The sequence below is a fragment of the Nomia melanderi genome, chromosome 8 (genome assembly GCF_051020985.1).
Source record: "Nomia melanderi isolate GNS246 chromosome 8, iyNomMela1, whole genome shotgun sequence".
Lineage (NCBI taxonomy): Eukaryota > Metazoa > Arthropoda > Insecta > Hymenoptera > Halictidae > Nomia > Nomia melanderi.
Window position 1 is genome coordinate 228,569 of NC_135006.1, and position 26,974 is coordinate 255,542.

At 36.1% G+C, this 26,974-nt stretch overlaps 7 protein-coding genes across 8 annotated transcripts in view; 4 read left to right on the forward strand and 3 right to left on the reverse strand.

Moving 5' to 3' along the window:
- Rat1 (5'-3' exoribonuclease 2 Rat1) overlaps window positions 1–8,094 on the reverse strand; it is a 38,617-nt gene extending 30,523 nt beyond the window's left edge. Inside the window, exons 1-15 of one of the 2 annotated variants that reach the window (XM_031987472.2) lie at window positions 7,853–8,094; window positions 7,405–7,532; window positions 7,211–7,322; window positions 6,969–7,142; window positions 6,732–6,894; window positions 6,183–6,643; window positions 5,885–6,091; window positions 5,654–5,794; window positions 5,424–5,578; window positions 5,190–5,358; window positions 5,019–5,108; window positions 4,779–4,935; window positions 4,469–4,697; window positions 4,176–4,382; window positions 4,020–4,078 (exon numbers count right to left, since the gene is read on the reverse strand). In XM_031987472.2, coding sequence (XP_031843332.1) covers window positions 4,020–4,078; window positions 4,176–4,382; window positions 4,469–4,697; window positions 4,779–4,935; window positions 5,019–5,108; window positions 5,190–5,358; window positions 5,424–5,578; window positions 5,654–5,794; window positions 5,885–6,091; window positions 6,183–6,643; window positions 6,732–6,894; window positions 6,969–7,142; window positions 7,211–7,322; window positions 7,405–7,532; window positions 7,853–7,927 — 2,527 coding nt within the window. In that variant the 5' untranslated portion in view covers window positions 7,928–8,094. Of the gene's footprint in view, window positions 1–3,995; window positions 4,079–4,175; window positions 4,383–4,468; window positions 4,698–4,778; window positions 4,936–5,018; window positions 5,109–5,189; window positions 5,359–5,423; window positions 5,579–5,653; window positions 5,795–5,884; window positions 6,092–6,182; window positions 6,644–6,731; window positions 6,895–6,968; window positions 7,143–7,210; window positions 7,323–7,404; window positions 7,533–7,852 lie in introns of both variants that reach the window. The other variant, XM_031987471.2, reaches the window with a different exon arrangement.
- Window positions 8,095–8,308: 214 nt separating this feature from the next.
- On the forward strand, window positions 8,309–10,646 carry LOC116431690 (luciferin 4-monooxygenase). Its single transcript, XM_031987473.1, has 6 exons — window positions 8,309–8,396; window positions 8,667–8,810; window positions 8,891–9,681; window positions 9,756–9,928; window positions 10,007–10,414; window positions 10,481–10,646. The coding sequence occupies exons 2-6, from the start codon at window positions 8,694–8,696 to the stop codon at window positions 10,600–10,602; spliced, it is 1,611 nt and encodes a 536-aa protein (XP_031843333.1). The 5' UTR covers window positions 8,309–8,396; window positions 8,667–8,693; the 3' UTR covers window positions 10,603–10,646.
- A 152-nt stretch (window positions 10,647–10,798) lies between these two features.
- Window positions 10,799–12,899, reverse strand: LOC116431694 (3'(2'),5'-bisphosphate nucleotidase 1). Its single transcript, XM_031987476.2, has 5 exons — window positions 12,655–12,899; window positions 11,632–12,109; window positions 11,330–11,549; window positions 11,169–11,253; window positions 10,799–11,104 (listed from the first exon to the last, which is right to left on the reverse strand). Exons 2-5 carry the CDS (start codon window positions 11,987–11,989, stop codon window positions 10,844–10,846), a joined length of 924 nt encoding a protein of 307 aa, XP_031843336.1. The 5' UTR covers window positions 11,990–12,109; window positions 12,655–12,899; the 3' UTR covers window positions 10,799–10,843.
- Window positions 12,900–13,058: 159 nt separating this feature from the next.
- mtTFB2 (mitochondrial transcription factor B2) lies at window positions 13,059–14,647 on the forward strand. Its single transcript, XM_031987474.2, has 3 exons — window positions 13,059–13,807; window positions 13,877–14,202; window positions 14,304–14,647. Exons 1-3 carry the CDS (start codon window positions 13,085–13,087, stop codon window positions 14,566–14,568), a joined length of 1,314 nt encoding a protein of 437 aa, XP_031843334.1. The 5' UTR covers window positions 13,059–13,084; the 3' UTR covers window positions 14,569–14,647.
- A 356-nt stretch (window positions 14,648–15,003) lies between these two features.
- Window positions 15,004–15,678, forward strand: LOC116431696 (uncharacterized). Its single transcript, XM_031987479.2, has 2 exons — window positions 15,004–15,154; window positions 15,229–15,678. Exons 1-2 carry the CDS (start codon window positions 15,041–15,043, stop codon window positions 15,676–15,678), a joined length of 564 nt encoding a protein of 187 aa, XP_031843339.1. The 5' UTR covers window positions 15,004–15,040.
- A 113-nt stretch (window positions 15,679–15,791) lies between these two features.
- Window positions 15,792–17,349, reverse strand: LOC116431695 (transmembrane protein 179). Its single transcript, XM_031987477.2, has 2 exons — window positions 17,046–17,349; window positions 15,792–16,969 (listed from the first exon to the last, which is right to left on the reverse strand). The coding sequence occupies exons 1-2, from the start codon at window positions 17,153–17,155 to the stop codon at window positions 16,414–16,416; spliced, it is 666 nt and encodes a 221-aa protein (XP_031843337.1). The 5' UTR covers window positions 17,156–17,349; the 3' UTR covers window positions 15,792–16,413.
- A 132-nt stretch (window positions 17,350–17,481) lies between these two features.
- Atg2 (Autophagy-related 2) lies at window positions 17,482–26,868 on the forward strand. The gene is made up of 19 exons (XM_031987470.2): window positions 17,482–18,496; window positions 18,675–18,987; window positions 19,062–19,375; window positions 19,459–19,638; window positions 19,739–19,963; window positions 20,026–20,498; window positions 20,573–20,881; window positions 20,958–21,075; window positions 21,152–21,252; window positions 21,326–21,826; window positions 21,916–22,194; window positions 22,263–22,791; window positions 22,862–23,049; window positions 23,115–23,614; window positions 23,698–24,178; window positions 24,246–25,001; window positions 25,122–25,396; window positions 25,495–25,796; window positions 26,114–26,868. The coding sequence occupies exons 1-19, from the start codon at window positions 18,323–18,325 to the stop codon at window positions 26,351–26,353; spliced, it is 6,258 nt and encodes a 2,085-aa protein (XP_031843330.1). The 5' UTR covers window positions 17,482–18,322; the 3' UTR covers window positions 26,354–26,868.
- Window positions 26,869–26,974: the final 106 nt, after the last annotated feature.

Here is a 26,974-nt window from a genome sequence, read left to right on the forward strand (position 1 = left end):
TGTAACTATCGGAATAATTGAATGTCAAGCTAAACTCGACACACAAGCGTAGAGTGTTTCATTCTACTAAAGTCTACTACTGATAATCGGCGATCGACGATTCTACGAAAACCGTCCACGAGATCCGCGCACAAAGATCGCGAGTAATTACGCCCGCGAACAGGCAGGACACGTGTGTGTTTTTCCATGGAAAAACCTTCGATCCCGAAAACGAGCCGGTAACAAAGCCATCGCGGGGCAGGAGGGGAAAGACAGAGGAACGGACAGAGGATTCTCTTCTTTAAATGCTCGTTCACCCTCGCCTATTCATACCGCGTGTATGTCTACCTGCGATACACAGCCTCTGCTACCACCCTCTCCCCCTTCGCCGTTAATCTATAGGATCCATTCATCTTCGAGAGCGTAGGTGAGCCTGTCCTCGCGATCTCTTCAGGCACTCTCGATGGCCCACGGCGGATTCCTTTTCGTCCTGAAACTTCAAAGCGTCCACCAAACGGCCCCGGGGGTGAAAAAACTATTTTATTATCGCGACCCGCTTCTTCCTACCACTGGATCGTCTCTAGGATCCTTCACGGTCTCCTTGAAATCCTCTCTGGCGCGCGGTCACCTCGTTCACGAGGAATTCGTGCAGGATTCCCGCGAATGCGAGAGCGATTCCTTGCTTTGGAGAAATGAGAGATTCGAAATCGTCGCAATGCATTCCACGTATGCACGTAGCTTTACGGTTTAAGAATCTCGAAAGAATGATAGAAAGTTTCTTGTAGACGAATTCGGTCTTTACACTGAGCTTCAGCTAACTCCGAAGCTATACGCTTCTCTTTGTAGTTCAATTCTCTAAAAATACGCAGAACCGCTGCTAACGGGAAGTAGTCTACGAAAGTTCAGGCTTGTTTGCTTGACAATACGGAAACTTGGATTTTCGAACGGTTATAACAGTGGACCGATAGAAAATCTGTTCCAAATCTTTAGTGAAGATACATTGTTTGATACTTGGTTAGGAACACTGGTGTTTCGTGGACAAGGAGAAAGAAAATGCATTATAAACGGTTGAACGCATGAAGCTTTTGGGCCCGAAAGAAACGAGAATTCTCGCGTGGCTTTGATTCGCGACACCCGTGGGGGACAGAGTCTAGCCGGTTGTAGGAGATCTCGGTATCAACAGCACGGTAGCCGGGTTAGGTAGCGATTCGAGCAGCCTTCGTTCGTCTTGCGCCCGGTTTCTGCGCGATTCGAGCCTTCGTCGGCGTTGCTGCCGGTGCACGAGTGTTTGCAGTCCACTTGAAACCAGTCCCGAACGAGCTCGCGAGCACGAGGAAGAGGGAGACCCATCCCAGGAACAGAGACGGCCGGACAAAGCCGTGGATAGACGGACGGAGAGACATCGGCTGAGGCGGGAGGCCAGGAACGAAGCTTAATTTGTCTAACGAGGGGCCTCTGCACCTGTCATCTGGACGAAGATATGGACGGACGTAGGCTAAACCCTTTCTCTCTCTATCTATCTATATCTTTATCTCTCTCCTCTTTGGCCAGTCCTCCTGCTCCACCTCCTCCTCCTCAATTCAGCCCCCTTTGGCCCGAGGAACGTTTGCTTGCTTACTCTATGGCCGACAGGCCAGCTTTCCTCTACAACGTGTGTTTGACCCGTTCCCGAGGGATCCCCTCGACGAGGATCCCCATCCAATAGCAATCTTGGGATAGGTCCGGTTAGGCCCGAATATCGTTAATACACTCGTTTTTTCATTTTTTCTCTAACTGAAAGCCGATGGACCAAGATAAAGGAGCACCGAAGCTAGCTTCTTAATACAACCCCTGTTATACCAAGGTAAATATGAAAAATAATTTTGAACCTTGAACTATATTTCGAGAACCAAATATTCTTGAGAACTACCTTCTACAAAAGTTCCACCGGAAACAGCGAATACCCCGAGTACGTCAACTCCACTTAACACCTAACTGCTTACGTTCTCGATGAACCCAGACTCAGATTCAAGGAACATCGAATCCGTTCGATGATCGGTCTCTAAAGTATCCACCGAATAAAGTCTCGGCCAACGATAAAATCTAACGGAAGACCGCTGCCATAGAGATTAGAGTCGTCGGCCGCGATTCCTCCGTCGCTAGCCACGCTGTCCACGCGTGTGCTTGGCGTTTACGCCCCTCGGTAAATCAATCACACAGCAGGGTCCGCGCGGACGCTCCGTTTTTATGAGTGCAACGGGTCCGTCGGGCTTCTTGGCACGGGTCACGCCTCTAGCGTGGCCAGAGGTAGTTACAGTGTCAGGTCCGTCCAAGCCCGTAACTCATCCAAAGCAGGCCCCCTCTCGCCCTCTTTCGAAGAACGGCGACCGGCTCCGTTCGTGCTCCTCGCGGAACGAGACGCATCCCCGTGCACGGTCGTCGGCCCGCGTCGACGCGCCGCGGGAAAAACAACGGGGGCGACACACGACGCACGGTTGTAACGAGAATCGGCCGGCGCACAAAGGCGATAGAGCAGCGGCGCCGCACGCCTTTGTGATTCGAGCCCAGACACGCCGGAGGATCGCGCAGGGGTGAGACAGCAAGCCAGCCCGGCAGACAGACAGACAGACGGACGATACGTGAAAGGGCCGGGAGGTGGAACATCCGCTAATTGGATAATTACGGAGTGCGCCGCGTTTGTTTTATAATTGGGCGAAGGCCGCGGAACCGTTCCTAGCCTCGACGTGCCAAACAACGAAACGGCCGGAGTCACGCTCTACGTGACGAACTACCCTCGCAGCTAATCCGAGGACCGGAACCCCTCGGCTCTGCCAACTACCACCCTCCCGAACCCCTGTGCCAACCCCAATACCCGTTCCCCGACACGTCGCGGAGGTTCGTGGCCTCCCGTCACCGCCTCTGCCCCCCCCCCCCCCCGCGCGACCCTTTCCATCTTTCGCTTCAGTCGGACGGACAATGGTGGACCCGCGTACAAACGGAATCAATTTCTTTCGTACTAGAGAAAGTGTCGGTCGGGGGAGTTTATGTCAGTTCTGATTCCCACTGCAAGGAATTACGAAAATAATAGTTGTTTCACTGAGGATATTATAAAATTTGTTGCGACGGATTTGAAGTAATTTGTGACTCGGTAGAATCGGAGAGGCAGGGGTCGAAGACTTACGGGACAGATATCGTTGGATGGTAGCTGGATGTAATGAGAAGGACCGTATGTGTTGAACGTAATGGTTTTAACTCCTTGCCATACCATTTAACCGGGCAAAATCTGGGCCATAATTATGGTGACCGATATCTCACTCGTATTGTCACCTCGAGTCAGACTCGTGATATTTATGTTTGGTCCAAAATTTTTATTACAAGTCAAACTCGTTATAGTACGGCAAGGGGTTAAGGAAACGATACTTTAGTCCCGAAATTCTGTTCGTTGACGTGATGTAATAAATCTTTTTTTTGGGTATCATACTGTTCGATATAACTTTGCGATATTCTTAATTCAATATTTCACCTCTGTTAAACAACTTTCTTTTCAACATGTGTCACCTATAATCTTTCCTATGTTTATGCCTCGAGGACATTTACGTACGAAAAGGGGATGAGAAAGATGTAAGAATGGGTTGTAACGCGTGGAATCGATGAACTGGAGGGCTCTTCTAAGGCGCCTTCGGCTGATCGACGAACGAAATGCAAAACAAACACGCAAACGACGGAGTGGGTCGGTCGCGCGACTTCCACTAGGGTGGGAAAAACAAAGAACATCCCCTACGTGATTTTTCTTTTTGCGCCACTGGTAATACCGAAGAGTCGCGTGCGCTCTAATTTGACTCCCGTAAACCATGATATTGTTTGGAAGATCGAGGGTTCCAACACGAATTAAGAATAGGAATTTCTTTCCCTTTGAATCCAAGCTCCACCCCCTTTTCGTTTCCATATATTTTCAACAATAATCGTACATCTTCCTTGGATTTTCAAGAACGATCATGCAATAATTTAAACCAGTAAGCATGCATGGAATTACTCACCATGAGTAGATTCCGGATACAGACCTTGTGATGCTGACACAGCACTGAACGGGGGTGGCACTCTATTATGGTTTGTATAATGTCTACAAGCAAACAGATTTAGTAAATATTAATAAAAGCATATAAAGGAAGATGCGTAGATGTTTCAGTAGCGCAACTAAAAGAGTTAAAACAGCTTACCCAAGCATCCTGCGTCCTGCGTCGGTCAAGGATGCAACTTGGGTAGAAGGAGTGAAACCAATTTGTGGTTTCCAAGCATTGTCACTGTTACGGTTCATTTGTTCGAAGTCTTGTGGTTTTAAGACTCGCGGTGGGTCTCTGGCACCCTTCAATTTCTTCGCAGGGTAAATGAAATTCTGGCTGTATTTTGGATCTCTAAATCGAACACTGCAATATAAATAAAAAAATGTATACAATATAAAACAAGTCATATTGCAAGTACAGAGCTAAAGTAAAGATGTCTCCATACGTACCAATAAACTTTATTATTTCTGACTGGAAGTCCATTTATAGGAGAGGGTAAGGTGGCGCCATCTCCGACACAATCATCTGCTAGTAACACCGTACCACGCATTCCATCGATGCATATAGAAGTTTCAACATCAAATCCAACTTTATTCGTATATAATCCTTTAATAAAATTGTAACCACTGTTGCCTAGTCCAACGTAGAGACGGTCGTCGCCTCTAATGTTTCGTTTCTCTGAGAAACAATAATGATGAACAATTACACTTAAGCTGATGGCAACATGCATTCAAAAAATTCATGAAATTAACGTCATACTTTCTGCTTCTGTCAGGCATTCGTAATATGGTTCCAAAGCCTTGAATAATCTTTTTTCATCCACAAATGGCAGCAAAGCCACTCCCTGCCAAGCAAACTTTTTCCCATTCAAATCTATCTTAAAATCTTCTGGATAGAAATCTATTATCGTTGATTTCTGTAAATAATTAGATTAAAATTAACCAAATACAAACGATATATGTATACTTCCTTTGTAACATAACATTTTTTTAAACTTACTGGATCACTCATTAACTTAGCCCATGGAATAGGAACGTGTTTACTACTGGCTGCTGGAAATACTCCCATTAGCTGTTCCAATGGACGGAACTGCGACATTAATAATAAAAAAAATTAATCGTTTATTTCTCTGTGTACTAAACACAAAGACACGGTTTTATCTCAGCCTACCGGTATAGTTCCTTTCTCAAATTCGGTCGACAAGCCGCCAATATTAATGAAATCACTAGCGAATGGAGCATAATGATAAGGAAAGTACCATTTCCAAGACGCGCAACCTTGATAATAATACCGTAGAACCCAACACAAACCTCGCACGTATTGCAAGGCTACATTGTTTCTGTGTAAAAAATACAGAAGATATTATTATAATTTAACAATTACAATGCATTTGAGTTTAGTTACCTAAATTGCAAATTATCGGGAGCGACATCAAATTTTGATTCGTAATAGCGATCTTTAAAGCCATCTTCCCACAATCTCACTTCATCGTGCGCTTGGTCATCGTCTGAATCTTCAATATCTTCGGCTCTACGTTTGCGCTCTGTGTTTGATGTATTCTATTCAATGCGTAAGTATTGAGCAAAAGTAATGTAAAAGTAATTATTAATGAAAATTTAGATAGATTGTTATACCTCTGGACGTATCATGCTTTCTAGAGCTTCATTAGCATTTCCCCTAGCCTCACTAGAACTACTGTAGTTTCTACTTTGAATACGCATCTGATAAGCTTCATAACGAGCATTTTCCACTGGTTTAACTCGTTCACCCAACGGCTGTTATGAAACACAACATTGAAAATGATTATTACTATTGCAAAAAATAATAAAACATTAACACCAATAATTTTTAATAGTAAACAATACCATAGGAGCAAACTGTCCAGTAGGAATCCACTTCGGCTTGAAATTACTGATTGCTTGCATTCTAGCCTTTTTATCTTTCTCACGTTGCTTAAACGCTAATTCGTTTTGTTGTCTCTTCTTGAAAATTTCGTCTTCAACATCCCCGAGGTCGGACATTATCATTTGAACTCTGTCTAAATTTACGTCTCCACTATCTGTTAAAAATCCCTGTAATAAAAAATTACCACTGTCAATAGTGTCATTATTTAATAAATATTGTTCTTTAACGACATCATTGTGCCAGACAAGTAATACGCACTCCTGTTTTATATACTGTTTTTTTATATAAGTTAACGAGTCTATCGATTGCCCCCTCTCTAATTTCCAATGATGGGAGATGAGGTAGAAAATCATTTCCTACGAAAAAACACATGAACACCCAATCATCGATAGCTCGTTCGAAATCGTACTTAAATGGTAGATTAGGCATTTGCAACTCTCTCTCTAAGTATTCCCTGAGTACATTTAATCGCACAAATATGTACTGGCATTCGGATCCGAAAGCATTCTCTTCTTCTTTCTGATTTAGCTCAGAACCCGTACATTCTTTCATTTCGTGGCCCAACTGACCGCATATGTCGCATGGTCTTGGTTTATTTGGTTTGAATTCTTCACGAATAATTGTGAAATTCGGTTCATGTGTAGCAAGTCCCAACATAATTAAATCAGCATCTGCTCCGCACAGAACGTGTTGCGTGTTGGGATCATGATCAGGTTGTGCTGTTATATAGAAATGTTTAATACGTGTACAAAAACATATACAAAAAAAATGTTTAATAATGATATACAGAATTAGTTATTTATTTACCTCTTTGTTTACGTATAAAATCCATTATCTTGTGTTCTCCTTCACCCGGTACATTTGCATCACTCAAAATTACTTTTATATTCCTCCAACCGGGGTCATTGTTTAAACGTTCGTGTATGTAATAATGTAAACATTTTGATAACCTTGCCATAAAAGGTGTGCCCTGTAATTGATTCAATAATTGAAGATGCTGTCCCTTTTCAATATTATAATATAAAATAAACTTATGCTACAAACCGGTGTAATACAATTACTATCAAAATGATCTTCTTTTGGCTTTTCTGGCGGTAATGATGCACCCTTCAATGCTAGTTCAGAACGTATTCTTTTAATTTCATTAATTTTTTCAGTTGTCTCTTTTGATGCTCTGAATCTTCTTGATCTTTGTTGATTCATTTTGGCTCTAGGTGCCTATAAATAACAATCGTGTTATCAATATACAATTACTCATTTTTATCCCAGATGAAAAGAATACATACAACTCCATCAATGGCCATATAAAGTAACTTCCTAGGTCTCACTATGCGAAACAGGCGATCAATACATTCAAAGATAGCTTCCATCATTTCATCTTCATCTTTTGGTGCTGGTCTGCAATGACACAAATCATTATATAAAATGTTTTTAAATAGTTCACAACTTCAGATTGCTAATTAATTTGATAAATACTTACTTATCCTCTGGATGTGTACAAGGATGTATAATACCATTCATATCAAGATATAAATTGTCAAATTCCACTCCATTTGGATTTGGATCCTGTGAGTTCACAGGTACTCGTACGCCATTGGTAATTATAGACTATGAAAACAAGCATATTGTATTTGAAAAATTAGACATTTGATTGTGTTAGAATACATTTATTTTCAAGTGTAATACTGAATTATCTAATAATAATTCTTTATGTAATTGTCACATTTTTATCACGATACACTAGTATAAATTCAACTGTCATCAAACATGTTCAAATTAATAAAATACTTCACAAATATATCAAATTATTACATGATACAGGTAAAAATCATATAATACTGGCAAGAAATATAAACTTTGTCTGTTCAACTAGTATCTGTTGCAAAATAAATGAATTATTCATCGTCCAAACAAACAATCTAACCTACCTTCTGTTCGATGCATTCGACGATAACGGAAGGGTACTTTCTACTTAACCACCGAAAAAATGCTGGAACACCCATCTCTCACTCTTTACCGTCCTCTTTCTCTGCAGTTTTTTAGGTATTTCTTTTAATCGGTTCACAAAATGTTTATTTGTAAATTAAGCAATTACGAACTATTTTCACCGTTTACTCATATTTAATTTACAACATGTACTTAGATACAAACTCTGACTGGAATACCAAACTCGCTGTACAGTACTGCCACCTTCAGTTTTTACGTATCAACACATTAATACTTCAAATTTTTAAATAAAAAAACGATATAAATTATAATAATATGAAATAAATGCCTGAATAATATTTCTAATGAATTTTACAATAATATACTCTGCCTTAATACCTATGAAAGCAATGTTATCTATAATAACAGAATAAAAATATTTGTTACATACTTTATGAAATACTCCCTCTATTAATTTGCCGGTCTCTACGTGCAGAAAGCGAACGTGTATTATAACGTACCCATAATTAGTGATAAATTGACACGGTATGCTACTTTTGAAAGGATTAATTACTTATTTTATTTATTACTTAGAAGAAACAGAGTTATGTCTACATAAGTATACTGACAATTTTCGGAAAGTAAAAGGGAGTTAACTAAATTCAAGTGGGAGGAGCACAACTCGTTTTCATAATTAATAAATAGTTGTACAAAAATTCCTTCAATCATGAACTTAATACTAATAGTTTATTCTACAAGAAATAATTATTTATACTATGATATGTTTCAAAAATGGAAAATTGCGTTCTGTTTCAGTAAGCTGCATAATAAAATAGTTCCAAAATGCAACAGAAAAATATTGTGCATGGTCCAGCTGATTCTCTTCCTCAATTCAAAAATTTATCTATAGGACAATTACTTTTAAATCAGTTAAACATTCATAGATCTTGGGTAGCACAGGTAAACAATTGAAATATTTTCTTTATTGATTATATGTATAAAATACATTTGTTATTATCGAACAATAATAATTTTTTTAGATAAATGCTTACACAGGAAAAGAACAAACATTTAAAGATATTTTGGATGACAGTAGAAAACTAGCAATTGCTCTCGATAAGCAAGGATTAAAAAAAGATGATCGTATTGCTATATGCAGCGAAAACAATACAGAATTTTGTATACCAATGTGTGCTGCATTTTATTTAGGTGTTACTGTTTGTCCATTGAATCCACTCTATTCGGAAAGAGAATTGAAATATGCATTAAACATTACGAAACCAAAGTACATTTTTATATCAGACATTGCAATGATTAATATGCTCAAAGTTCATCCTCAGTTATATTGGTTGCCAAAGTTAATAATGTTAACAGAATCAAAAAATAATACAATTCCCAACATAAAGAATTTAACATTAGACATAATTATTGATAATAATTTCCACGCTTGTCCTATTGATGATGATCATGTAACGGTGATTCCCTACTCTAGTGGTACAACAGGATTGCCAAAGGGAGTGATGTTAACAAACAAAAACTTATTAGCTGTAATAAGAACTTTTGTAGTTTTAACACCTGAAATATTAAATACTAATGTAACAACATTAGCTTTACTACCATTTTTTCATGCATACTCTCTCTCTGTACTTCTTGTAAGACTTACATTTGGGAATAAGAGTGTCATTTTACCACGTTTTGAAGAAAATATGTTTCTACGAACCATAGAAAAATATAGAATTGAATATATAACTCTTGTACCACCTCTTATGGTATTTCTGGCAAAACATCCTATCGTGGATAAATATGATTTATCCAGTGTTAAGGATATTTGGTAACTCTCTACCTATGTTTCAATAAATTCTATCATTAAATTTCAATGATTAATAACTACTTTTGTTTGATAAGGTGTGGTGCAGCACATTTGTCAGAAAATATCACAAAAGTAGTTGCCAAAAGATTAAATATAAAAAATATAAAACAAGGCTTTGGGTTAACAGAAACCACTCTGGCTGTACTTATATCACCAAATAACAGTACGAAATATGGAAGTGTAGGGACACTGGTCCCAGGAATTTCAGGTAATTAAACCAAAATCCTGTTTTCATAATATATTCTTAATAACATTTTCCTTTTCTTTTCTTTTCTTTTCTATTTAGCAAAGGTAATACCAATAAACGGGGATGAATCAAATGAATCCCTAGGACCAAATAAGATTGGAGAATTATGTTTCAAAGGAGACTTGATAATGAAAGGATACTACAATAATGAGAAAGCTACAACAGCCACTATTGATAAAGATGGCTGGTTACATTCAGGAGATATAGGGTATTATGATGAACAGTATTATTTTTATGTAATAGATCGTTTAAAAGAACTTATTAAGTACAAAGGATTTCAAGTTCCACCAGCTGAACTGGAAGCATTGCTATTAACATATCATGGAGTTAAAGATGCAGCGGTTATTGGTATACCGCATGAAGAAGCAGGTGAATTACCTGCTGCTTTCATTGTTAAACAAGATGGATTTAATATAACAGCAGAAGACATTATTAAATTTGTAAATGGTGGGTATTGAACATCAGAGAAATTGATATTTATTCTTTATTCTTTACCAACGAAAACTGTTACAGAACGTGTATCAAGTCACAAACGACTTCGAGGTGGTGTCAAATTCGTGGACAGTATTCCCAAAACTGCATCAGGGAAAATACTGCATCGAGTTTTGCGCGATACGTTCAAATCAAAATTGTAGAGTTCTGATACTAAGAAGAAACATTATAAGTTTTAACTCTACAATTGTTTTATTTTTATATTTATTTGAAACCATTAACCAACACTATTTAATTTTTTTTAATAATACAGACCTTCAAATGCCTTAAAATGTAATACCAAAAGTTTCTTACTCTATTCCTATATTTAAAGTACTTTGTATTGCATACAAATGCATAAATGTACAGACTAAATTTTTTACACAGGGAAACAGATAATATGCGTTATTGTTTCAATTTTTGTTTTACTTCGTCTGGTATTTGATTTAAATACCACTGATGCGTTTCACCAGGAGCAGTAGCTAATATACCCCTTGCATTTGGAAATGATGTTGTTGCATTATATGAATAAAATTCTCCATAAAAGTCAGTTAGAGTACCACCAACAGCACAAAGAACAGCCTCAGGTGCACAAGTATCCCACCTTTTGCAGCCTTTACTAGCAAATACATAAGCATGAGCTTTTCCTTCCAACAAAAGTATTACCTAAAACCAAATACATTAAACTAACCACTCAGATAAATTTCAAGCCATTAATTGTGTATTATACCTTATATCCTGCGCCACCAACACGTAACACTTCATCGGGACATAAAGCATTTATAGCTGCTTGAACGTTACTATCTGAATGTGAACTAAAAGAGTATGTAATATTTGTTGTTACTAATTACAAACAATTGTAACTTTTATAATTCTATAACCAAAGCTTACCGCGTAGTAGTAATTATTCTTTTTCCATCTGGGACTGCAATTGGTAAGAATCCCCCAAAACCTACACCATTAATACCCCAAATTGTTCGCCCCAATACATCACTATTAGTACTTTTATAATATGGTTGATGTATTACACCTCCAATTGCTCTTTCTCCGATTGCTACTCCTATTAAAACTGTAACATGTTCTACAAGTCCTTGTGTATATTCAGATGTTCCTGAAATATAATTTTCTACTAATATATATGATACATAAAAAATGTATATATTTTATTCATATTAATCAAAACGCATGTATACCATCCAATGGATCTACCCAAACACATATATCTTTAGGATCAACATTTTCCAGGTGTGCTGGTAATTTTAATTGTAATACTTCTTGCTCTGCCTCTGTCACAATCCAATCAGATGGGACATCATAATTTGTTGATTCTTCTTCACCAATAATAGTAATGTTTGGAAATTGAAAACTTAATGAAGCAATAATACACCTTTGAGCACAACGGTCAGCTTCAGTTTGTAAATCATTCTTGCCCTTTTCTATTATATTTAAACCTCCATGACTCATAACGTCTCTTATAATTTTACCTGCTCTCACAGTAGCACATATAGAGGATGCCACTATGCGTGACACTAAGGAAGCTGTCTGAGCCATATCTCAAATTTTCTTGTGAATAGTAATAGATATTAACTCTATATTCTTGAGATTAGAGGAACTGTGTCTTTTATGAACAACACTTTCAATATGTTGGGCATACAATCATTCTGCTTCAAACTAGGAAAACATTGTAATAAAAAGAATTACTTTTCTCAAGGCTACATTGAGTAATACAAAGAAAAAGGTTACAGAATTTTGCAATAGACTTTCACAAAATTTTATTTAGTATCTCAATTATTCATTGTTATAAGAAATAAAAATCTTAAACTTTGATCACAAATATTATAAGTAATTTTAATTGATACAAAAACTGTTAGAAAGAATAATTTAAATGTCGTTTAAATTTCGTTTTCGTTCTTGGTTGCATACACAGCTATTTAAAAAAATATAAAATTCATACCTTTAATAATTGTATACGTAAAAGATTGCTAGATAAACCTCCGATCGATACATGTTTTTACATTTTTTTGGTTTCATATGAAACCATTAAAAATTTACAGTTAAATAATTTTTTAAAACGTATTTTTGTGACAGTAAAATACTATTGTTATGAAATGGCATTAACACATTTCCTTAATGTACATAATTATTCATAAAAATAGAATTTTGTTGTCAGATACTAGAAAATGACGTAAGAAAAACATAGAAGAGAAGATACTTACAAAGTACTAATGCTATCTTAATCAACATATCAAAATGTAATGTTATAATATTTTTGTTATAATAAAGTTCAATATATCTACATAATCCGTACAATGTACAAAACACTTTTACGTATAAGGAAATTTTAAAAAAATACAGAATCTATGTTTTGTATATTTGTTATGTATCGCAATATTTTTTATCACAGCTGGTACAATTTTGCGTACAAGATGCTGATAATACGCAGCCGTAACTAAATTATAAAAATGAAAACTTAATAACAATTCTTAAGTAATACCGTGAAATATAAAATATTTATTAAAAATAAATCAACTCCGGAATGTTAAATTATTTTCAAAACATGTTCAATAACCTAACCGTAAATTAACTTTTCAATATGTAAATTCTATATTTCTGACAAAAACAAACGATAAGTAAGAAAGAATTAGTATGATGCGGCAAAAGTTGTTATTATCAACATATAATTTCAAATTGTTATTTCAAAAATCTTGTAATAGTAACACTGATCATTTAATAAAGAAATCTGCTTTAGAAATAAGTTCAATACGATTACTATATTGTGTTCAAACAAAGCTACTTTCTGACAAAAATTTTATTCTGGACTACGTAAGAAATATTAATTTAGAACATGAACAAAATATTCCATCACAATATTTACTTTGTAATACAAGTGTGTGTGATTTATACCTCATAAATAAAACAGTAGCTAAACAATTTGTTTCGCTAATTCAAGACGACCTGTTAAAAAATGCATCGCATGTAATGGAAGTGAATTCAGGTTTAGGTTTCATAACAGAAACATTGCTTGATATTGGTGTTCCATTTATACACATGTATGAAAAGGATATGATATTTTTTAAATCATTAAAAAAGTTGTGTACTAAATTTCCTGAAAAAGTAAGTTTAACAAAAGCTGATCTTTTCAATTTATCAAAATTAATGTATACAGAGCACAATAATGCTCATGCATATGATTTATTAAAATTTGTACAACAAAAACAATGGAATGAAGAAAGTTGTATGCAAATAATTGGTACATTAAACAGATCAATGTTTCTGAGACATTTAATATTAAGTGCAGTCTTTAGAACATGTTTTATGATGTATGGACGATCAACATTTTACCTTGCCATACCACCATCGATATGGAATGTTAGTATAAGAGTATTTTTAATATTCTGTCAAAAATATATTATTTTATTCATATTGTTTACTTTTTAGAAATTTACAACAACTAATAATGCACTGGGTTATACCCAGATTATGTTTGAAACAATATTTGATTACCATGTTCTTGGAGAATTAGATAGAAAAGCATTTATACCATGGAACAAATATATTAGGAAACAAGTACAAATGAAAACTTCAACATTATATAAAGGGAAAGAGAAACATGTTAAAAATTTATCTATTCTTTATGTTGTCAAAATTGAACCAAAACGTGAAATACCTGTAATCTGTTTTGGTAAAGAAGATTTAATATATTTTTGGTATTTTATTCGACATTATTTTTACAAACCATCAGTGCGAGTGATACCTTCATTAGAGTAAGTAATTATATTACTACAATGCTATAGAAAGTAATATCCACACTATATAGCAATATGAAAGAAACACTATTAAAAATACAATTTATTGATATTTTCAGAAAATTGGTACCAGGTTGTGGTATACGATTGATAGAGAAGGATTTGAACGTGTTCACTCAGTTCAAGGATTTGAGTATTAAGGAAGTACACAATCTCTTTTTACAATTTCGAACCTGGCCAGAATTTGAAGGAAGCATTTTTACATTGAATGCAGCTGATGTTAAAAAATCATACATTAATTATGTACAGGCAGAACCAGAGGATCATGATGTTCACAACAACAGTGAATGGAGAGAACCTGAGAGTGAAACATACGAATTATGAATTATGTTTTATTCATAATATATCAGTCATGTTTGTAGTTATTGTAAACAAAATAAAAAATTCTAATTATATAGTAAAATTGATTGAAGTATAATATAAATGTTATGAAGAATATTTCACATTTTTTACTTATGTTACATATATTTCCTACATTTATCATACATTTATATTTATATATAGCAATAAATATAACAGTAGTGGGAGAAAATTACAGTTCACTACATATACTTGGTAGTGATTGGTTAGTGATTCTAATAGTCTTATTTTAATCAACTGTAGTTGACCTTGAAATCTCAGGATAAGGAAAGGTCACTTAAGGAAATAAGCATTAAATATTTTTAATAAATAGTGATAGTAGATGATTTAAATCAGTAGTCATTTATATTAAAACTTGAATAACCTACTTTGAACAAAAACGAATATCTGTGGTAATTTCTTATTTTAAGAGTTGATTATTTGCTATACATATACAATGAAGTGGATAGTGTTTTGTGTTACACTGATAATATGGAATTGTATGATGTTATGTCAAGATATTATATTTCCAAATGAAGAGGAAATACCTCCCATTAGTAACAAAGGACCAGTAATTATATTTAAATAATAATCTATATTACATTACATAATAATAAAATGTACTCAATAGGTGTACTTCTTTAGATAACAGAACGTGTTCCAATAGTTGCACCAGGACAGTGTCCTGAAAATATGTTGCTTTATCCTGGATATGGAAACAGAAGTACATGGATATGTGACTGTAAACCTAGATTTTTATATTTCCCTCTAAACAACAGTTGCCATGAAGCTTATAGACAAGGGCCTTGTCCACCACAGAATTATGTAGTGTTGTTTAAAAACGAGAGTGTGCCCAAATGTGTGGAAAATCCATGCATTGAAGACGGTTTGGTAAAGTACAATAATGTATGTTATCCTCTCAGAGCTATAGGAGGTCCATGTGGTTCTGATGTATTGAGTGTAAATGAAACTACTTTTGAGCTGGAATGTGAACCAGCAAATATTGTACCTTTTATAATAATTGATGCACCTAAGAGGCAATGTCCTACAGGGACTCGTAGGAACAGTCTTGGAATATGCAGAGATGTTATTTAAAGCGTTATTTACAGTTTCAGATTTTTTAATACAATAAACTTCTACATGTGTTTAGTTTACTCGCATATTATGAGAATATATTACATACATATTTACAAAATATATTTAAGTAATATTGCTCCTAACACAATATTCATACAGTTTATATACATTCATTAATACATACATATTTATAAAATGTATAATATCAGCTTCCTCTATTAAAGGTTATTAAACTAATTGCAATACTTAAACAATGTTATATATTTTCCCTACTCTTACAGCCTGTATATACAAATAATGAAGATTTTAATACAATAAAAATACTTTACATGTAACGGTCATTTTTTTACCTTAAAATGAAGAACGTTTGTTAAGATATTGAATGTAACGTTCTAAGAGTATACATTAATGCTAATTACAAAGCATGTAAATAGCAATTTTATCCAGTCTTGATATGTATGAAGCTTAAAAACTAAGCAACAACTCATTCTTTTAACAAAAAGTAATTCATTTTAATATATTATTTCTCATTTTAAAAAACTTACATTTAAGTTTTAAACTGTTCCATTCTTTCTCATAGGAAGCCATTTTCATTTAGAATGTATCAAATCATTTATATCAATTAAAAATTGTGCGTCAGCAAAATTAATTCCACAACGTACAAAGACTTTTAAAAGCAAGTTTCAATGAAATCAGAGTATTGGAATTTCTATACTTTTTATAACTCAAATACTTTATAATACCTTTATATTTTTAGTTGACTTCTTGGATCTCGTTACTTCTGGCAGCTTCTATCAATCTTTGTCTTTCTCTGTACATGGAAACTTTCATATTTTCCAGCTGATGATACCGTAACAATTTTAAGACTGCAAAAACTGACAGACCAACCCAAATGGACAAACTGGTCCAAGTTCCAAATTGAGCAGCACCTAATTCTATATGAAAACCAGATGTGTCTATTCCATCAGCTTTATCAATGTCATTTCCAGCTGCCAATTCACACGATGGAAATCTTTTTGTCATATTTTGACACCAAGTCATAAATCCAAGTGTAACAATAATTGCAGCAATTAAAGTAATCGTTGTAAGAAATATTGAACTAACAACATCTATGAATGCAGACAGAAAGGAGCTGTCTTCACCACGATACATCAACACGGATAATCTATAGATTTGTATAGCAGATGTAATGAACAACATTAAACCTACAAATATTGTATAATGACAATACGCATGTGAAGCCCAATTTACAACAAACTGTCCATCTGATTCTTGCCATGTTCCAGTTGAAAATAGTAGGCAATGCCCGCTGTAATAAAGTTACAATAACAATGTATCTTATATAAATTACCGTTATTAATTATTTTATTTAATGCTGTAGATACCTAAATTCATCCTGATGCAAACTCATAGGTATGATAATACAAAGTGACAGTATAAAAGCTACAATATATCCGGATATTTGGCTGAGAAGCAAAATATTGGTTAGAGCCATTTTGTCAGGTACTACAGAAAATTTTTCTTCGGAAACACGTTTGCACAAATAAAAATTTGTGTCTTAACAAACTTTTAGCGAATTATTGAATAATTTTTATAATCATTCACTCGGATCCAACGCATTGGAATTTATTAGTAAATGCGTAAGAAGAAACTGCCGTGAATGGTGGCGCGGCAGTCTGGTAAACCTTACAAAGAACTTCTATTTATCTTTTAAATAAATTTTCTTAATTATTAAACATCAAATATAATTACGTAAAAATAGTTTTACCAAATCTTGTAACAAATAGTAAAATAAATATATGGATAATAGATATACAGAAGACGTAAAAATCGATTATTGTAACAAAATATTTTTTTGCAATTTTCGGAGCAAATTGGTTTGCTCGCACTTAAAAAAAAATTATGATGCAAAGAATACAGTTCGTCGTATTGCATACGCACTTATCTTTTTATACAAAAATGAAATATATTTAAATAGGAAAGATATGTAATGTTTCGGTAAATGATGCAAATCATTTACGATTCTTTCTTTAATCAACTTGCATGTATATAGAACAAATATTACGAGTATGTAAATGCAATAACGAAACAGTATAAGTTTCTTTCAAAATTACAATAAAAATAATAACCAATGATAAGAGATACAGTCTGTATGAATTCGATTCATATGAGCTATGTTTCTGCGCTGTTTTGCGGAACACAGAAACAAAATGAATAATTCCTGTTGATGAATGGGAAAAAATAGATTCATAAGTGAACGTAACATAATTGCAGCATCATGCGCGATAGAAATGGTGAACATTATCGCATTAAGACTCTCGAAAGTCAGCTGATTTCAGTCAACGAGTGTTTCGTTTCACAGTGTTGTCTCTGATAGTCAAACCCGACTGTATCCGCGTGTGGACATGTGTGTGTGAATGTTTGTAGTGCATCCGAGGGAAAACATTACGCAGCTAGAACCCCCGTTACATCCGAATCGTCGTATTATGTTAAGGATCATTGTACTAAGTTGGACACGTGCTAGGATGATGGAATTCACACGGATAAATTGTTTTTCATGCACCGTGCCCGAATAACAGGCCTAACATAAAACGCATGACGGGAGACAGACCTTCGAAAATCCCGTCTTTCTTAGATTCAGACTGTCAAACACGAGGATAAAATGTCTTGGTTGGGATCTTTCCCCTGGTCACAGGGGATCAAAAAACGAGCCTGCAGATATCTCCTACAACGATATCTTGGTCAATTTCTGGAGGAAAAATTGACATTGGATCAACTCACTGTAGATCTTTATAATGGAACTGGTCGTGTAACCAATGTCAGCCTTGATGTACAGGTACTGTCATTTTCTTTGTTTCACTCTTCTTTGTTAGCGCATATTTGATAATGATAAAGATAAAGGAATAATAGGTGCAATTTATGTGTTTCATTCAATGCACATTACAATAATTCTTCCTTATTTAATATAATCTTTTGAGAGAGAGAAGTTTTTTATTTAGTTTTGTTTTTAATAGGCACTCAATGAAATGGGAGAACAACAAAATCTTCCCTTGGAATTCGTTGACGGTTTTATAGCAGAGATGTCCATGAGCGTACCTTGGTCGGCTTTGTTGAGTGAGGCCACGTATGTGGAAGTGACCAGTCTTAGATTAACTGTTCAACCTAGGCAAAGAACAGAAAGTGGAACATCAATGTTTGAGTCTATGTGGAGTTCCATGACATCCAGTATGCAACTTGCACAAGAATGCTTGCAAGAAGATGCCAGTAATGTTGGAAGTTGTCAGCCATTGGAAGGAGTAGAACTGTTTGCCCAAACTATAGATTCAAGTATGAATTTGGTATACAGTACTTAGAGTTTAATAATGAATGTATCGCATTACAAAAGATTACATTTGTTTCAGTACTATGTCGGGTAAAAGTGAGATTTATAGATACCATAATACGTTTGGAGCATGTGCCATTAGATTCTTCCACAGGAGTTGCAATAGAAATGTGTATAAAAAATCTAGGATATTCAGATGAAGCAGGCTTGGACCCAAGTAGCACTTCATTGGATCCTAGCCAATCAACAAAGAGTTATATTGTGTCAGCATTCACTACAAAACGATTTTGTCTTGAGGGTGTCACTTTTTACACAGATGAATTTCCATCTCGTGCAAGAACTTTTTCTAGAAGTTTAATAACAACGAGTAGAGGTTCGACGCCAGATTCAAAAGTAATATTTCTTATGAGAATTAATCAAAAATTGAGTAGAATTAAAAATTCAGAGAAAAATTTTGTGGAACATTTTTGCTACAGAATTCAGATGGTCAATTTTCTTCAGCACAAATATCTCCTGTTCAAAACAACCAAACTCCTCCAGAAGGGAACATTCTCAATAATTTAAGTGGATCGAATCCTATAATGTTCGCTAAATTGGCAGGCAGACAAGAAATAAGATTGAAGTTGAAACAAGGAGAAGGTGTTTCAGGTCCAAAGGTAAAGATTGAATGATTGAAATCGAACAATGAACATTTTATATGTTATTACTAGATTGTAATCCATGCGACACAAAGTAAAGGAGAACTGATTACTTTAGGTAGAATTAGAAGTAACTCTGGGATCTTTTACTTCATTTCTAAGTCCTCGGCAGATGCATGTTTTACTGGAACTAGGACACGGACTTGCGTCTCCAGACTTGGAAGACATTAGTAATGTTGCACCAAGAACATGTACTGAAAAACCTATGGCTGGTAGCGATTTTAACCGCGTGGAACGAGAACTTATTCATCAAATACATCCAACCCAAGGATTGCGTACTATGGTATTAATATAGAATACACATTACAAATATACAAGAAATATACCATAAATATGAAATTATAGGATCTGAGGCATACGCAGGGATGGTCTACAGCATCTTTAGATGAGTCAGACAATGAAGATGAGTTTCTACCAATGCGATTACCAGGATCTTCATCTATGAGTGATTCTATCACAAGCAATAATATTAACATGGATGGAAGTATATCCACTAGTAGTATTAGCTTAAAAAGTTCCGCTACAAATTTGTCAAAGCAACGTAAACACAGACATAGTATGGACAATGGTCCTTCTGCAGAGACGTCTCACTTTCACGTGAGAATATCTTCCATAGCTGTAATTCTATTGCACGAAGATATATTGACGACATGTGTAGATGGTGGTGGTCTAACATGTTCTAGTATACAACAAATGAAAAATTCCGCGGATGAATTTTTTAAGCAACTGGGATTGTTTGCAGTTGGTGGATATGGAAATAAAGATTTTGATAAAGCATCTAAATTACTCCTAGACGCTTGTCATTTGAGTCATATTAGGTGTGCACAAATAATAAACATGTAAACATTAAACTGGTGGAAAATGTTAATCAATTATTTCGGATTTATTACAGATTACTTGCTGCACCTTTAGTAATGGAAGGAAGGGAAAAAACTACTACATTGTCTTCTGTAATATCAGGAACGTTGACCTTAGCCAGTTTAGAAATTGTTGAATGTTTAATTGATTCAAACAATTCTAATGTAAATGGAACACCTCCAACAGAATATGTAGAATTACTTGCTTTTGTAAAAGAGAACTCAACAAACCACGGTTTTACTACTAAAACAGATTTTAAAATGAAATTTAAATACGTGGAAGATACTCACAGTACTAGACACGCTCAGTTAATGAAGTACGCACATCCTTGTACAGAAATTGAGTAAGTTGAGTAAGTTCTAATCTATATTGAAAAATAAATTTCAATAACTTCTATTAAACTTTTATTATTTGTTCAGCATTGAATTGGAGCCTTGTAAAAGCGAAGTGGATATAACTATTGTAGATAGGATATGTGCTTTACTTAATCCACAACCTATATGTGTTTGTAATCCTGTATCTAAAAACAAGAATATTGTAAGTTTTGCCACATTATTACGTAATGTTTCCTCCCGGTATAATTTAAACTATTATCTTATTATATATCTTCCAGAATCAACAAACTTTGTTTTACCAAGCTGTGGAAAGTCCAGCATTGTCAGACTTTGCAGCTGCTATAAATGTATCTTCGTCGCAATGTACAATAAAACTAAGGTAACATGCAAGTAAAAAACTAAAGACGTACGTGAAACATCACACATTTAAATGGTCAATAATTTAAAAATAGGTTTCCAATACCAGATTTAAGACCACTGCACGACATGAATCGAGCACCGTGGTGGAAAAGATCAGTAAGAACAGATTACATGATTTTGAAACTGACAGATGCACAAATACATTCTACCATGAAGACTCATCCTCACTCTGTAACAAAACACGAGATTCAGGTTCGAAAGATGCTGCTTTCGTACGTAGAAACAGATGTGGATAAGGCGATAAGCATAGGAAAAGTTACAACCGATGAAAAGAACAACGCATCTTGTCAGCAAGTCAATGAAGGCTTCGGCTGGGCTAGAGTGGTTATCACAATTTATCCACAGCGTTTGAGTGGCCAATTGGAGGATAGTTCTGACGGTGAGTCGGATTCAAGCTTGGACGAAACTTTAGGAAACGCGCCTAAGCATCAACCGTCACCGTTTAGCTCCAAACGCGTTATCCACGAATCTGATACACCCCACTCTAGCTCTAGACCTCATGGGCCGATTGATAGAGACGATTTAGAACAGAGGTCCGTCCAACAAAATATTTTAATGTTCATTTAAAGATAATATAAACTATATATCGTGTATCAAAATAATTTAATTTTATTCTTAATAGGGAGGGGGAAGAACTCATTATACCAGGCAGTCGAGAAGAAATGCTAGAGTTTATGGATGAAGGCATTCGTGGTTCTAGGATTCAATTGGAAATCAATTTTCCATGTGTATCTATCCAGATACCGTCTAAACATCTTTACGAGTTGTTGTTTAATAGGTTCAACACTGATCTCTTTCTATGGGAGCCATCAGCGCCAAGACCAAAGTACAGTACACACATGGAGAGCCACATTGGCCTTGATTTGGCGTCTACCTTGTTGCAAGAATCTTTCTATCCCAGGTAGCAGGCTGTAACAGATATAACATAGTTGTTTCACAATGCCATTAAAATGAGTTCATACATTTTAGATTCAGCACTTGCAAAAGCGGTATCCAATATGATTCCGACTCGGAATCAGATGAGAATGGCATATTTCATTCAACGGCGGATAAAAGTTACAGACAACACCAAAATAAGGTGTCAAGAAATGGTCAGAGCAAACTAGCATTAATTTTGAATATAGATCAAGGCCTCCTCTGCATGTTCACACCTGTTCGTGATTCGATGTACAATGTTATACCCGGACAACAAGGAGAACTGATTATAAGAGTGGAAGATGCAACGATATTTTCAGTGCCCACCTATAAAGCGAATTCGAATTTAGGTTACGTGTGTGCCATGATAAAAGAGATCTCCTTGGATCATTACGGATTAATGACCACTCCTTCGCGACCACCTCCACTGAGACCTATTAATAGCGTTACCCCGAAACATTGTCAAAAGGCTATATATAAAAGTGAGCCAGATGCAAACGTAATGGGAACAAGCAACAACGATAAAGATATGGTGATGCTTGCTATTCGAATACAAACTGCTCATCAGACTCACCGTATAAAGGTTTGTTTCACAAATGCAGCAGTCAACCATGATTAATTAAGTTTGTTGTATTATACAGCTTTCGTAACAGACTTTCAGAGTAGCAGTAGGTATATCGAATGCCACTCTTAGGCACAGAATGTGCACCACCGGTACCTCATGGTTCACACAGCTGACAGATTGCTTGGACGTAGCTGATCATCCAGTCGCTGGATATTCTCCTCCGGGGATATTGACTGAACTTCATTTACATCTGTGGAATTGTGCAGTTGACTATAGGTCTTTACTCTGATAAATCCAAAGGTTATTCGTGTACAGATGATCAGACGTTTCTCTGATTTTAGGCCGCTGTATCTGCCACTCAGATCAATGGTAACTCTGGGAAGTTTCAGCGTGTCTAGTAACATAGCTGCTCAGACAAACACCTCAACGTTACGTTTCATAGCAGAAGATATCGCGTTGTTCGTTTCCAATAAGTTGGGAAAATCTATTAACTTAAAAAGAGATTATGTGTGCGTGGTGGACGTAGGTTTGTTCGAACTCTCGTTGAGATTGAACGATAAGATGTGCGGTGGAGCACCCAGAGTGGATCTGAGAGCTAGCAACAACGTTCTTCATATACGAACGTGTTCAGATTCTGGTCGTGCTCTTATCCAATTGTTGACATACTTTGCCAGTGACGGGGACCTGGCGCCAAATACAGAGAGCATGGAAAGTACCACAGTACCGAGCTCTGGAGATGAGGAAAGTCTTCTTGGAGATGAAAGTATCAATACGTTGAGCAAAAGCCAAGAGGAGCGTGTAAATAGTCTAATGGAGGAAGCAATGAAGGAGGCTGTGACAGGTAAATTGAAATCCATGCATCGAAATTATAACATAAAAGGTTAAACTAAGTGTTTACGGATAATCATAATTGTTGTTGTCCAGAAACAGATGAAAACGAGGATGAGAAAACACTGATGACCGAAAATCGGGTGGAGGTGTTCTTCTTCCCCGACGAACCCCACCCACCTGCGCGAACAGTACCTGAATTATGCAAAAGCCCCGAGCAATGTGCCAAGCCGGAGTGCAATATAGAGGCGGATGACTCTAACGAAGATTTTTGTATATTAGGAGAAGAGGCTGGTACGGGGATTATGCCTAGACACGGAGTGCCAGAAGTCCGTTGGCTGTGCCAAGAGTCTTTAAGGATAATAGATAACCATTTCGCGATTCCTCTTGGTAAAACGGATTTGCTCAGAGCGCCTAGACACTTCCCTGTTCCCATCTTGAGATACACTCTTTGCGAAATGACACTAATTTGGCATATGTACGGAGGAAGAGATTTCGATGCAGCACCACCGATAAAAAAACAAGTTATTATTAACGATAATGTAGCTCGCCCTAATTCAAACCTAACCCCAGAACGGTACGTATAATAATTGTGCAACTTGAAAAACAGAGTATACATGATACTATTCTGACCGTGTGCGTAGATCTTCATGGTGTGACGGTGTGGCGTTCAATAAATCGAATCCTAACGAAGTGCATTTTGGAAGCGTGCCAAATTCACCACGGAAGAAGGTTAAAGAACCGACAGAATGGCAAGCATTGGGTGGGCCAGGTCGCCGTCACGATATTCTAATGGAACTTCAGTTGAACAAAGTTCGGTTTCAACATGAGGTTTATCCAGATAACACTATAGAAGCAGCGAGGCAAATATTGCTAATAAGCGAGATAGAGATTAGAGACAGGCTAGGGTCTTCGCATATCAACAAATTTCTGTATCAATACTGTAGCGAAGCGAAACCGAAACAATCGCACGCAAATATGTTTGCTATGAAGGCGGTCCACGTCAGGCCGGACCCAAAATTAAGTGCTCAAGAATGTTGCTTAAAACTTAGCCTACTGCCGTTGCGTCTAAATATAGACCAAGACAGCCTATTGTTCTTGATAGAGTTTTTCAACGAATTAGGTGACGGTACGAAGCAAACTACCGAGAATTCTAATACACCTAATAATCCTCAATCTTCCCCGGTTTCTAAGCAAGGGACACCGACGCATCATCTACCGGTTATGAGTGTGAACGATACTGCGCCTAATGCTCCGTCACCAACGAATTCCCTGGAGAACGATACTATAGATCCGAATTTATTAATACTCTTGGAAGACGAGCTAATGATTAAAGAATGCAAAACGAAAGCGAAAGCAACGCAAGATGTTCACGACGACTGTCAACCGATTTATTTTAGGTAAGGACGATAGAAATGGCACGTAGGATAAGATAAGATAGTAAGAGTCATCTTATCGTACGAAGAATATCAATGAATAGATTAAGATGTACTTCTTTCTTTTTACTTTGTTTGCACCAGGAGTGTGATATTTTCCCCCGAAGTCCTTGTTAGATTAGATTATCATGGAAAACGAGTAGATCTCACCCATGGACCATTAGCGGGCCTTCTGATGGGGTTGGCACAGCTGAATTGTTCTGAATTAAGACTGAAAAGATTGACGCATCGACATGGACTTCTTGGGTTCAATAAGCTCATCACGTTTTTACTCTCCGAGTGGTTGCAGGATATTAAAAAAAATCAGCTCCCGAGCTTGCTTGGCGGTATAGGTCCTATACACTCGTTGGTACAATTATGTGAGCATAAGTATATTAGCTTAGTTGTTATACTATATTTAGTGCGCGTATTATAAGCGAATATTTGAATTTCACGTTTGCCCTTCGATTATTAATAGTTCAAGGGATACGAGATCTGTTTTGGTTACCTATTGAACAGTACCAGAAAGATGGCAGGATCATCAGGGGCCTTCAACGAGGTGCGAACAGCTTTACAACGTCTACGGCAATGGCAACGTTAGAGTTAACTTCTAGACTGATACACGCTATACAAAGCACTGCTGAAACTGCTTATGACATGGTCAGTCCTGGTCCCAGTGTTAGGCATAAACCTAGAGGACAAAAGGGACGCCGGAAAAGATACAGTCAGCCATTGGACATACGAGAAGGAATGGCGAACGCTTATTTACTAGTGAAAGAGGTGAATCATTTAATACTCGGGGAGCCGTTACATTTAACTATTTGTACACTGACAAGTGCACCTACAAGTTTTTCTAGAAATGACATACTGATATTATCTAAATTGTCTACTTTGTTATTCAAAAATAATTCAAAGTATTATTTTGTGATAACTTTCGTTAATCACTGTAAGTGCTACAATTTAAAAGTGTACATTTGAAAACAACCATTAACGGCTGTTCGCGTAACTGTTTTATCAAAAGTTATATACATCTTGATAGGTTGTATAATCTACATAAAACTGTTATAGTCGCCTAATGTCAGAAGTATTCATTTCAGGGCTTGGGTGAAACTGCAAATCAGTTGGTTCGTGTAGCTAGCGAGGAACACGAACAAAAGGGAGTATCTGGTGCAGTTGGTGGTGTTTTACGGCAAATACCGCCCACGGTCGTGAAACCAATTATTTTGGCCACTGAAGCTACTAGTAACGTTTTAGGCGGTATGCAGTCACAGTTAGTACCCGATGCAAGACGCGAAGCGGCTCAGAAATGGCGGCAAGATTCGAACGAAGTGAATTGATATTGCTCTGTCGGTAACGGGGCATGTTGCTTCTCGATACGACCTCTCTGTAATATATGGAATCCATGACGCGAAATCACAAGGGAACGCGAGTGAATCTTCGAAACAAGAAACATACAATACGAGAAAGTCAATTTTCAGACAAGATGAAACGCGAACGTAACGAACCTTAGACCTAAATGCATAAATTTTGTTCAAAGCCTTTGTAAGATTATGCAAACAAGCGCTGCAACGTATTCGTGTAACTATGTTTCAGTTCCGTTGTTTTTTCTTTTTGTTACATATAATATGTATATATATATATATATATATAATATATATATATATATATATATATATATACTCACACACACGATATATATACGATTTGTTATATTTATAGTTTACGAATAAAAATATATACTATCGTGAAACATTATTCTCGCAGCTTGTATGTATTTTTGTTCCGACGATGCGTATGTTTTATACCAGTGGTATGTATCTGAAGATTTTTATTAATAAAATTGTAACGCTTATTATAATGTGCTTTCTTTTGTAAAATGAAAAAAAATGTTGCATCGGTCACTTGGCGAACGTCGAGTAATCGCAGAAACATTTTCAATTGAATGCAGAAACATATCT